The sequence below is a fragment of the Oncorhynchus nerka genome, linkage group LG7 (genome assembly GCF_034236695.1).
Source record: "Oncorhynchus nerka isolate Pitt River linkage group LG7, Oner_Uvic_2.0, whole genome shotgun sequence".
Classification (NCBI taxonomy): domain Eukaryota; kingdom Metazoa; phylum Chordata; class Actinopteri; order Salmoniformes; family Salmonidae; genus Oncorhynchus; species Oncorhynchus nerka.
Genome location: NC_088402.1, coordinates 93,545,102 through 93,557,601, shown reverse-complemented (window position 1 = coordinate 93,557,601; position 12,500 = coordinate 93,545,102). Strand labels below are relative to the sequence as shown.

General features: G+C 50.9%; 1 protein-coding gene across 1 annotated transcript in view; it reads right to left on the bottom strand.

Annotated features, from left to right (window-relative positions):
• fgd1 (FYVE, RhoGEF and PH domain containing 1) overlaps positions 1 to 8,414 on the bottom strand; it is a 37,546-nt gene extending 29,132 nt beyond the window's left edge. The window contains exons 1-2 of the mRNA XM_065020994.1: positions 8,279 to 8,414; positions 75 to 133 (exon numbers count right to left, since the gene is read on the bottom strand). Of these exons, the coding sequence (XP_064877066.1) occupies positions 75 to 133; positions 8,279 to 8,378 (159 nt within the window). The 5' untranslated portion in view covers positions 8,379 to 8,414. The remainder of the gene's footprint in view (positions 1 to 74; positions 134 to 8,278) is intronic.
• Positions 8,415 to 12,500: the final 4,086 nt, after the last annotated feature.

Below are 12,500 nucleotides of genomic sequence, written 5' to 3'. Positions count from 1 at the left end.
GGCAGCTGTTAAAAGGACTCACCATCTTTCTGATGGCTGTGTTGGAGTGCTCGGCAGCTGTTAAAAGGACTCACCATCTTTCTGATGGCTGTGTTGGAGTGCTCGGCAGCTGTGGCGATCAACTCTAGTGATTCTGAAAAGACACAACAGACACGTTATCACTTCCAGCAACTAAACAATTTCACTGTAACTGATTGAAATACTAATTCGCTCTTCTGATGTACATTTTCCTGTGTTAGAAAAAATGACAGCACAAAATACATCACAGTGCCTTCGGGAAAGTATTCAGACCCCTTGACTTTTTCCACATTTTGTTGCGTTACAGCCTTATTCTAAAATGGATTAAAACATTTTTTTATTTAAAAAAAAAAATCCACAGCAATCTCTTTCCATAGTTTGATAAATAGAAGCCTCACAAGTCCTCAACTGGCAGCTTCATTAAATAGTACCCACAAAACACCAGTTTCAACATCAACAGTAATGAGGCCTCTCATGTACTCCTTGTTCACCAACGACTGCGTGACCAAGCACAACTCCAACACCATCATAAAGCTTGCACAGGTAGACCTGATCACCGACAACGAAGAGACAGCCTATAAGGACGAGGTCAGAGTCCTGGCAATGTGGCAAGACAAAGGCGCTGATCGTGGACCATAGGAAAAAGAGGGCCGAACAGGCCCTTATTAACATCGACGGGGCTGAAGTGGAGCGGGTCAGTAGTTTCAAGTTCCTTAGTGTCCACATCACCAACAAACTATCATGGTCCAAACACGCCAAGACAGTCTTGAAGAGGGCACGACAACACCTTTTCCCCCTCGTGAGACTGAAAAGATTTGGCATGGGTCCCCAGATCCTAAAAAAGGTTCTACAGCTGCATCATCGAGAGCAGACCGGTTGCATCACTGCCTGGTATGGCAACTGCCTGGCATCTGACCGCAAGGAACTACAGAGGGTACCAGTACATCACTGGGCCCAGGCTTTCAGCCATCCACGACCTATATACCAGGCGATGTCAGGGGAAGACTCCAGCCACCCCAGTCATAGACAGTTCTCTCTGCTACCGCACGGCAAGTGGTACCGGAACACCAAGTCTAGGACCAAAAGGCTCTTTAACAGCTTCTACCCAAAGCCATAAGACTGCTGAATGACTAAACTAATCAAACGGCCACCCACACTATTTACATTGACCCGTCCTTTGTTTTTACCCCCTGTATATAGCCTCCACATTGACTCTGTACCGGTACCCCCTGTATATAGCCTCCACATTGTCTCTGTACCGGTACCCCTTGTATATAGCCTCCACATTGACTCTGTACAGGTACCCCCTGTATATAGCCTCCACCTTGTCTCTGTACCGGTACCCCCTGTATATAGCCTCCACATTGACTCTGTACCGGTACCCCCTGTATATAGCCTCCACATTGTCTCTGTACCGGTACCCCTTGTATATAGCCTCCACATTGTCTCTGTACCGTTACCCCTTGTATATAGCCTCCACATTGTCTCTGTACCGGTACCCCTTGTATATAGCCTCCACATTGTCTCTGTACCGGTACCCCTTGTATATAGCCTCCACATTGTCTCTGTACCGGTACCCCCTGTATATAGCCTCCACATTGTCTCTGTACCGGTACCCCTTGTATATAGCCTCCACATTGTCTCTGTACCGGTACCCCTTGTATATAGCCTCCACATTGTCTCTGTACCGGTACCCCCTGTATATAGCCTCCACATTGTCTCTGTACCGGTACCCCCTGTATATAGCCTCCACATTGACTCTGTACCGGTACCCCCTGTATATAGCCTCCACATTGACTCTGTACCGGTACCCCCTATATATAGCCTCCACATTGACTCTGTACCGGTACCCCCTGTATATAGCCTCCACATTGACTCTGTACCGGTACCCCCTGTATATAGTCTCCACATTGACTCTGTACCGGTACCCCCTGTATATTGACTCTGTACCAGAACCCCCTGTATATAGCCTCCACATTGACTCTGTACCGGTACCCCCTGTATATAGTCTCCACATTGACTCTGTACCGGTACCACCTGTATACAGCCTCCACATTGACTCTGTACCGGTACCCCCTGTATATAGCCTCCACATTGACTCTGTACCGGTACCCCCTGTAAATAGCCTCCACATTGACTCTGTACCGGTACCCCCTGTATACAGCCTCCACATTGACTCTGTACCGGTACCCCCTGTATATACAGTGGGGCAAAAAAGTATTTAGTCAGCCACCAGTTGTGCAAGTTCTCCCACTTAAAAAGATGAGAGAGGCCTGTAATTTTCATCATAGGTACAATTCAACTATGACAGACAAAATGAGGGAAAAAAATCCAGAAAATCACATTGTAGTATTTTTTATTAATTTATTTGCAAATTATAGTGGAAAATAAGTATTTGGTCAATAACAAGTTTATCTCAATACTTTGTTATATACCCTTTGTTGGCAAAGGGTATAGAGAACCCCACTGCTACATCCTCAGACCCCGAAACCCTCCCCTCTAGCGGCCGCATGGGGTATAGAGAACCCACTGCTACACCGTCAGACCCCGAAACCCTCCCCTCTAGCGGCCGCATGGGGTATAGAGAACCCCACTGCTACACCGTCAGACCCCGAAACCCTCCCCTCTAGCAGCTGCATGGGCTATAGAGAACCCCACTGCTACACCGTCAGACCCCGAAACCCTCCCCTCTAGCGGCCGCATGGGGTATAGAGAACCCCACTGCTACACCGTCAGACCCCGAAACCCTCCCCTCTAGCAGCTGCATGGGGTATAGAGAACCCCACTGCTACACCCTCAGATCCCGAAACCCTCCCCTCTAGCGGCCGCATGGGGTATAGAGAACCATGTCAGATCCCGAAACCCTCCCCTCTAGCGGCTGCATGGGGTATAGAGAACCCCACTGCTACACTGTCAGATCCCGAAACCCTACCCTCTAGCGGCCGCATGGGGTATAGAGAACCCCACTGCTACACCCTCATATCCCGAAACCCTCCCCTCTAGCGGCCGCATGGGGTATAGAGAACCATGTCAGATTCCGAAACCCTCCCCTCTAGCGGCCGCATGGGGTATAGAGAAGCCCACTGCTACACCGTCAGATCCCGAAACCCTCCCCTCTAGCGGCTGCATGGGGTATAGAGAACCATGTCAGATCCCGAAACCCTCCCCTCTAGCGGCTGCATGGGGTATAGAGAACCATGTCAGACCCCGAAACCCTCCCCTCTAGCGGCCGCATGGGGTATAGAGAACCCCACTGCTACACCGTCAGATCCCGAAACCCTCCCCTCTAGCGGCCGCATGGGGTATAGAGAACCATGTCAGATCCCGAAACCCTCCCCTCTAGCGGCCGCATGGGGTATAGAGAACCATGTCAGATCCCGAAACCCTCCCCTCTAGCGGCCGCATGGGGTATAGAGAACCATGTCAGATCCCGAAACCCTCCCCTCTAGCGGCCGCATGGGGTATAGAGAACCATGTCAGACCCCGAAACTCTCCCCTCTAGCGGCTGCATGGGGTATAGAGAAGCCCACTGCTACACCGTCAGATCCCGAAACCCTCCCCTCTAGCGGCTGCATGGGGTATAGAGAACCCCACTGCTACACCCTCATATCCCGAAACCCTCCCCTCTAGCGGCCGCATGGGGTATAGAGAACCATGTCAGATTCCGAAACCCTCCCCTCTAGCGGCCAAATGGGGTATAGAGAAGCCCACTGCTACACCGTCAGATCCCGAAACCCTCCCCTCTAGCGGCTGCATGGGGTATAGAGAACCATGTCAGATCCCGAAACCCTCCCCTCTAGCGGCTGCATGGGGTATAGAGAACCATGTCAGACCCCGAAACCCTCCCCTCTAGCGGCCGCATGGGGTATAGAGAACCCCACTGCTACACCGTCAGATCCCGAAACCCTCCCCTCTAGCGGCCGCATGGGGTATAGAGAACCATGTCAGATCCCGAAACCCTCCCCTCTAGCGGCCGCATGGGGTATAGAGAACCCCACTGCTACACCGTCAGACCCCGAAACCCTCCCCTCTAGCGGCCGCATGGGGTATAGAGAACCCCACTGCTACACCGTCAGACCCCGAAACCCTCCCCTCTAGCGGCAGCATGGGGTATAGAGAACCCCACTGCTACACCGTCAGACCCCGAAACCCTCCCCTCTAGCAGCTGCATGGGCTATAGAGAACCCCACTGCTACACCGTCAGACCCCGAAACCCTCCCCTCTAGCGGCCGCATGGGGTATAGAGAACCCCACTGCTACACCGTCAGACCCCAAACCCTCCTCTAGCAGCTGCATGGGGTATAGAGAACCCCACTGCTACACCCTCAGATCCCGAAACCCTCCCTCTAGCGGCCGCATGGGTATAGAGAACCATGTCAGATCCCGAAACCCTCCCCTCTAGCGGCTGCATGGGGTAGAGAACCCCACTGCTACACTGTCAGATCCCGAAACCCTACCCTCTAGCGGCCGCATGGGGCATAGAGAACCCCACTGCTACACCCTCATATCCCGAAACCCCCCCTCTAGCGGCCGCATGGGGTATAGAGAACCATGTCAGATTCCGAAACCCTCCCCTCTAGCGGCCGCATGGGGTATAGAGAAGCCCACTGCTACACCGTCAGATCCCGAAACCCTCCCCTCTAGCGGCTGCATGGGGTATAGAGAACCATGTCAGATCCCGAAACCCTCCCCTCTAGCGGCTGCATGGGGCATAGAGAACCATGTCAGACCCCGAAACCCTCCTCTAGCGGCCGCATGGGGTATAGAGAACCCCACTGCTACACCGTCAGATCCCGAAACCCTCCCCTCTAGCGGCCGCATGGGGTATAGAGAACCATGTCAGATCCCGAAACCCTCCCCTCTAGCGGCCGCATGGGGTATAGAGAACCATGTCAGATCCCGAAACCCTCCCCTCTAGCGGCCGCATGGGGTATAGAGAACCATGTCAGATCCCGAAACCCTCCCCTCTAGCGGCCGCATGGGGTATAGAGAACCATGTCAGATCCCCGAAACCTCCCCTCTAGCGGCCGCATGGGGTATAGAGAACCATGTCAGACCCCGAAACTCTCCCCTCTAGCGGCTGCATGGGGTATAGAGAAGCCCACTGCTACACCGTCAGATCCCGAAACCCTCCCCTCTAGCGGCTGCATGGGGTATAGAGAACCCCACTGCTACACCCTCATATCCCGAAACCCTCCCCTCTAGCGGCCGCATGGGGTATAGAGAACCATGTCAGATTCCGAAACCCTCCCCTCTAGCGGCCGCATGGGGTATAGAGAAGCCCACTGCTACACCGTCAGATCCCGAAACCCTCCCCTCTAGCGGCTGCATGGGGTATAGAGAACCATGTCAGATCCCGAAACCCTCCCCTCTAGCGGCTGCATGGGGGTATAGAGAACCATGTCAGACCCCGAAACCCTCCCTCTAGCGGCCGCATGGGGTATAGAGAACCCCACTGCTACACCGTCAGATCCCGAAACCCTCCCCTCTAGCGGCCGCATGGGGTATAGAGAACCATGTCAGATCCCGAAACCCTCCCCTCTAGCGGCCGCATGGGGTATAGAGAACCCCACTGCTACACCGTCAGATCCCGAAACCCTCCCCTCTAGCGGCCGCATGGGGTATAGAGAACCCCACTGCTACACCGTCAGATCCCGAAACCCTCCCCTCTAGCGGCCGCATGGGGTATAGAGAACCCCACTGCTACACCGTCAGACCCCGAAACCCTCCCCTCTAGCAGCTGCATGGGGTATAGAGAACCCCACTGCTACACAGTCAGACCCTGAAACCCTCCCCTCTAGCGGCCGCATGGGGTATAGAGAACCCCACTGCTACACCGTCAGATCCCGAAACCCTCCCCTCTAGCGGCCGCATGGGGTATAGAGAACCCCACTGCTACACCGTCAGACCCCGAAACCCTCCCCTCTAGCAGCTGCATGGGGTATAGAGAACCCCACTGCTACACCGTCAGACCCTGAAACCCTCCCCTCTAGCGGCTGCATGGGGTATAGAGAACCATGTCAGATCCCGAAACCCTCCCCTCTAGCGGCCGCATGGGGTATAGAGAACCATGTCAGATCCCGAAACCCTCCCCTCTAGCGGCCGCATGGGGTATAGAGAACCATGTCAGATCCCGAAACCCTCCCCTCTAGCGGCCGCATGGGGTATAGAGAACCATGTCAGACCCCGAAACTCTCCCCTCTAGCGGCTGCATGGGGTATAGAGAAGCCCACTGCTACACCGTCAGATCCCGAAACCCTCCCCTCTAGCGGCTGCATGGGGTATAGAGAACCATGTCAGATCCCGAAACCCTCCCCTCTAGCGGCTGCATGGGGTATAGAGAACCATGTCAGACCCCGAAACCCTCCCCTCTAGCGGCCGCATGGGGTATAGAGAACCCCACTGCTACACCGTCAGATCCCGAAACCCTCCCCTCTAGCGGCCGCATGGGGTATAGAGAACCATGTCAGATCCCGAAACCCTCCCCTCTAGCGGCCGCATGGGGTATAGAGAACCATGTCAGATCCCGAAACCCTCCCCTCTAGCGGCCGCATGGGGTATAGAGAACCCCACTGCTACACCGTCAGATCCCGAAACCCTCCCCTCTAGCGGCCGCATGGGGTATAGAGAACCCCACTGCTACACCGTCAGACCCCGAAACCCTCCCCTCTAGCAGCTGCATGGGGTATAGAGAACCCCACTGCTACACAGTCAGACCCTGAAACCCTCCCCTCTAGCGGCCGCATGGGGTATAGAGAACCATGTCAGATCCCGAAACCCTCCCCTCTAGCGGCCGCATGGGGTATAGAGAACCCCACTGCTACACCGTCAGACCCCGAAACCCTCCCCTCTAGCGGCCGCATGGGGTATAGAGAACCCCACTGCTACACCCTCAGATCCCGAAACCCTCCCCTCTAGCGGCCGCATGGGGTATAGAGAACCCCACTGTCAGACCCCGAAACCCTCCCCTCTAGCAGCTGCATGGGGTATAGAGAACCCCACTGCTACACCGTCAGACCCTGAAACCCTCCCCTCTAGCGGCTTTATGGGGTATAGAGAACCCCACTGCTACACCGTCAGACCCCGAAACCCTCCCCTCTAGCGGCTGCATGGGGTATAGAGAAGCCCACTGCTACACCGTCAGATCCCGAAACCCTCCCCTCTAGCGGCTGCATGGGGTATAGAGAACCATGTCAGATCCCGAAACCCTCCCCTCTAGCGGCCGCATGGGGTATAGAGAACCATGTCAGATCCCGAAACCCTGCCCTCTAGCGGCCGCATGGGGTATAGAGAACCCCACTGCTACACCGTCAGACCCCGAAACCCTCCCCTCTAGCGGCTGCATGGGTTATAGAGAACCCCACTGCTACACCGTCAGATACCGAAACCCTCCCTTCTAGCGGCCGCATGGGGTATAGAGAACCCCACTGCTACACCGTCAGACCCCGAAACCCTCCCCTCTAGCGGCCGCATGGGGTATAGAGAACCCCACTGCTACACCCTCAGATCCCGAAACCCTCCCCTCTAGCGGCCGCATGGGGTATAGAGAACCCCACTGCTACACCGTCAGATCCCGAAACCCTCCCCTCTAGCGGCTGCATGGGGTATAGAGAACCATGTCTTTGAGACGCAGCGTTCCCTTGCCGGGCCGGGCTAACTGGATGTTCGGACTCTGCCCCGGTCCTGGAATGGGCTCATTCCCCTGGACTCTGCCCCGGTCCTGGAATGGACTCATTCCCCTGGACTCTGCCCCGGTCCTGGAATGGGCTCATTCCCCTGGACTCTGCCCCGGTCCTGGAATGGGCTCATTCCCCTGGACTCTGCCCCGGTCCTGGAATGGGCTCATTCCCCTGGACTCTGCCCCGGTCCTGGAATGGGCTCATTCCCCTGGACTCTGCCCCGGTCCTGGAATGGGCTCATTCCCCTGGACTCTGCCCCGGTCCTGGAATGGGCTCATTCCCCTGGACTCTGCCCCGGTCCTGGAATGGGCTCATTCCTCCGGACTTGCCTGCCATCTTTGCTCCTATCGGACCCTGGCCTTTGTAAGACAATGTTTTTGGTGGCCCAGCGTAGTTCCTAACGTCCCTGTGTGTGTGTGTGTGTGTGTGTGTGTGTCTGTCTGTCTGTCTGTGTGTGCATGCGTGTGTGTGTGCATGCTTGTGTGTCCGTGTGTATGTGTATGTGTGTGTGTGTGTGCATGCGTGTGTGTGTCTGTGTGTGTGCGTGTGCATGTAGTGGTGCATGAAGCAGGGCCACTCACTCTGTGCATGTTGAAAGTCATCATGGTCGTCAGGGAGACGGTGCAGGTAGTCTTTCAGCAGCAGCTCGTAGCGAGGGATCCTCTGAACCGGCTCCAACATGTGGTGCTGTAGGGTCAGGTTACCACAGCGCTCCTCTCTCTGAGGACACACACACAGAGGAACACAGGTTACCACAGCGCTCCTCTCTCTGAGGACACACACACACGCACGCACGCATGCACACACACACACAGAGACACACACACACACACACAGAGACACACACACGCACACACACACAGAGACACACACAAGTGAGAAGATACACACGGATATGCATACATAGACACAGGTGAGAAAACACACACAGACACACAGACACGCAGACACACACACACACACACACAGGTGAGAAGATACACACAGACAGACACACAGACACAGACACAGACACACACACGCACAGACACAGACACGCACAGACGCACGCGCACACACACACACACACACACACGTGAGAAAATACACATGGAAACCCACAGACCCACAAACATACTGTTCACAGAACAAGGCAGAGTGAGAGACTAGAAACACAGCCAAAATATACACTTTGCAGTCACTGCAGGCTTTCACAGGGAACAAAGAGAATTTGGAAGTAGGAAGAAAGACAAATCATTTTACCATAAGTACAGGGCATTCGGAAAGTATTCAGACCCCTTCCCTTTCTCCACATTTTATTAAGTTATTCTAAAATAGATTAAATAAATAAGAAAATATTCCTGAATCTACATACAATATCCCCTCATGAAGATTTTAGCATTTTCTGCAAAATGTATTAAAAATAACAAAATAAATAACTTATTTACGTATTCTGACCCTTTGCTACGAGGGTCGTAATTGAGCTCAAGTGAATCCTGTTTTCCCATTGATCGTCCTTGAGATGTTTCTACAACTTGATTGGAGTCCACCTGTGATAAATTCAATTGATTGGACATGATTTGGAAAGGCAAACACCTGTCTATATACGGTCTCACAGTTGACAAGTGCATGTCAGAGTAAAAACCAAGCCATGAGGTCGAAAGAGTTGTCTGTAGAGCGCCGAGAGAGGATTGTGTCGAGGCACAGATCTGGGGAAGGGTACCAAAACATTTCTGCAGCACTGAAGGTCCCCAAGAACACAGTGGCCTCCATCATTCTGAAATGGAATAAGTTTGAAACCACCAAGTCCCTTCCTAGAGCTGGCCACCAGGCCAAACTGAGCAATCGGGGGAGAAGAGCCTTAGTCAGGGAGGTGACCAAGAACCCAACGGTCACTGTGAAGGAGCTCCAGAGTACCACTGTGGAGATGGGAGAACCTTCCAGAAGGACAACCATCGCTGCAGCACTCCACCAATTAGGCCTTTATGGTAGAGTGGCCAGACGGAACACATTCCTCAGTAAAAAGCACATGACAGCCTGCTTGGAGTTTGCCAAAAGGCACCTAAACGACTCTCAAAACATGAGAAACAATATTCTCTGCTCTGATGAAACCAAGATTGAACAATTCGGGCCTGACTGCCAAGCGTTACGTCTGGAAGAAACCTGGCACCCTCCCTACGGTGAAGCATGGTGGTGGCAGCATCATGCTGTGGGGATGTTTTTCAGTGGCAGGGACTGGGAGACTAGTCAGGATTGAGGTAAAGATCAACGGAGCAAAGTACAGAGAGATCCTTGATGAAAACCTGCTCCAGAGCACTCAGACTGGGGTCAGATTGGGGTGAATTTTCACCTTCCAACAGGACAGCGGCCCTAACCACAAGACAATAAGCAGCTTTGGGACAAGTCTCTGAATGTCCTTGAGTGGCCCAGCCGGAGCCTGGACTTGAACCCAATCGAACGTCCCTGGAGACCTGAAAATAGCTGTGTAGCAACACTCCCCATCCAACCTGACAGAGCTTGAGAGGATCTGGAGAGAAAAATGGGAGAAACTCCCCAAATACAGGTGTGCCAAGCTTGTAGCGTCATACCCAAGAAGTCTCAAGGCTTTAATTGCTGCCAAAGGTACTTCAACAAAGTACTGAGTAAAGGGTCTGAATACTTATGTAAATGTGATATTTCAGTTTTTTTTATTTTATTTTATAAAATAGCAAAAATCTCTACAAATCAGTTATTGCTTTGTCATTAAAGGGTATTGTGTGTACATTGATGAGGGGGAAAAAAACAATTTAATCCATTTTAGAATAAGGCTGTAACGTAACAAAATGTGGAAAAAGTCAAGGGGTCTGAATACTCTTCGAAGGCACCGTATTCATGATATATTTCATACATTATAAAGTATCAATGTTGGGAAGCTGTTCTTAATGTTTTGTGCACTCAGTGTGCAGTATCAATGTTAGGAAGCTGTTCTTAATGTTTTGTGCACTCAGTGTGCAGTATCAATGTTGGGAAGCTGTTCTTAATGTTTTGTGCACTCAGTGTGCAGTATCAATGTTGGGAAGCTGTTCTTAATGTTTTGTACACTCAGTGTGCAGTATTAATGTTAGGAAGCTGTTCTTAATGTTTTGTGCACTCAGTGTGCAGTATCAATGTTGGGAAGCTGTTCATAATGTTTTGTACACTCAGTGTGCAGTATCAATGTTGGGAAGCTGTTCATAATGTTTTGTACACTCAGTGTGCAGTATCAATGTTAGGAAGCTGTTCTTAATGTTTTGTACACTCAGTGTGCAGTATTAATGTTAGGAAGCTGTTCTTAATGTTTTGTGCACTCAGTGTGCAGTATCAATGTTATGAAGCTGTTCTTAATGTTTTGTACACTCAGTGTGCAGTATCAATGTTAGGAAGCTGTTCTTAATGTTTTGTACACTCAGTGTGTAGTATCAATGTTGGGAAGCTGTTCATAATGTTTGTACACTCAGTGTGCAGTATCAATGTTAGGAAGCTGTTCTTAATGTGTTGTACACTCAGTGTGCAGTATCAATGTTAGGAAGCTGTTCTTAATGTTTTGTACACTCAGTGTGCAGTATCAATGTTGGGAAGCTGTTCATAATGTTTTGTACACTCAGTGTGCAGTATCAATGTTAGGAAGCTGTTCTTAATGTTTTGTGCACTCAGTGTGCAGTATTAATGTTAGGAAGCTGTTCTTAATGTTTTGTGCACTCAGTGTGCAGTATCAATGTTATGAAGCTGTTCTTAATGTTTTGTACACTCAGTGTGCAGTATCAATGTTAGGAAGCTGTTCTTAATGTTTTGTACACTCAGTGTGCAGTATCAATGTTGGGAAGCTGTTCATAATGTTTGTACACTCAATGTTGGGAAGCTGTTCTTAATGTTTTGTACACTCAGTGTGCAGTATCAATGTTGGGAAGCTGTTCATAATGTTTTGTACACTCAGTGTGCAGTATCAATGTTGGGAAGCTGTTCTTAATGTTTTGTACACTCAGTGTGCAGTATCAATGTTAGAAAGCTGTTCTTAATGTTTTGTACACTCAGTGTGCAGTATCAATGTTAGGAAGCTGTTCTTAATGTTTTGTACACTCAGTGTGCAGTATCAATGTTAGGAAGCTGTTCTTAATGTTTTGTACACTCAGTGTGCAGTATCAATGTTAGGAAGCTGTTCTTAATGTTTTGTACACTCAGTGTGCAGTATCAATGTTGGGAAGCTGTTCATAATGTTTGTACACTCAATGTTGGGAAGCTGTTCTTAATGTTTTGTACACTCAGTGTGCAGTATCAATGTTGGGAAGCTGTTCATAATGTTTTGTACACTCAGTGTGCAGTATCAATGTTGGGAAGCTGTTCATAATGTTTGTACACTCAATGTTGGGAAGCTGTTCATAATGTTTTGTACACTCAGTGTGCAGTATCAATGTTGGGAAGCTGTTCATAATGTTTGTACACTCAATGTTGGGAAGCTGTTCATAATGTTTTGTACACTCAGTGTGCAGTATCAATGTTGGGGAGCTGTTCATAATGTTTGTACACTCAATGTTGGGAAGCTGTTCTTAATGTTTTGTACACTCAGTGTGCAGTATCAATGTTGGGAAGCTGTTCATAATGTTTTGTACACTCAGTGTGCAGTATCAATGTTGGGAAGCTGTTCATAATGTTTGTACACTCAGTGTGTACTGCAACCTAGTGCGAGACAGCTAAACACGCACTTCAAACCAGCTAGCCAACACACAGGTACAGTGAGTACATACATTTACATGGCTCGGGCAAGATATGTTTAGACAATACAAAATACACAATCAGAAGCTTAGAGCT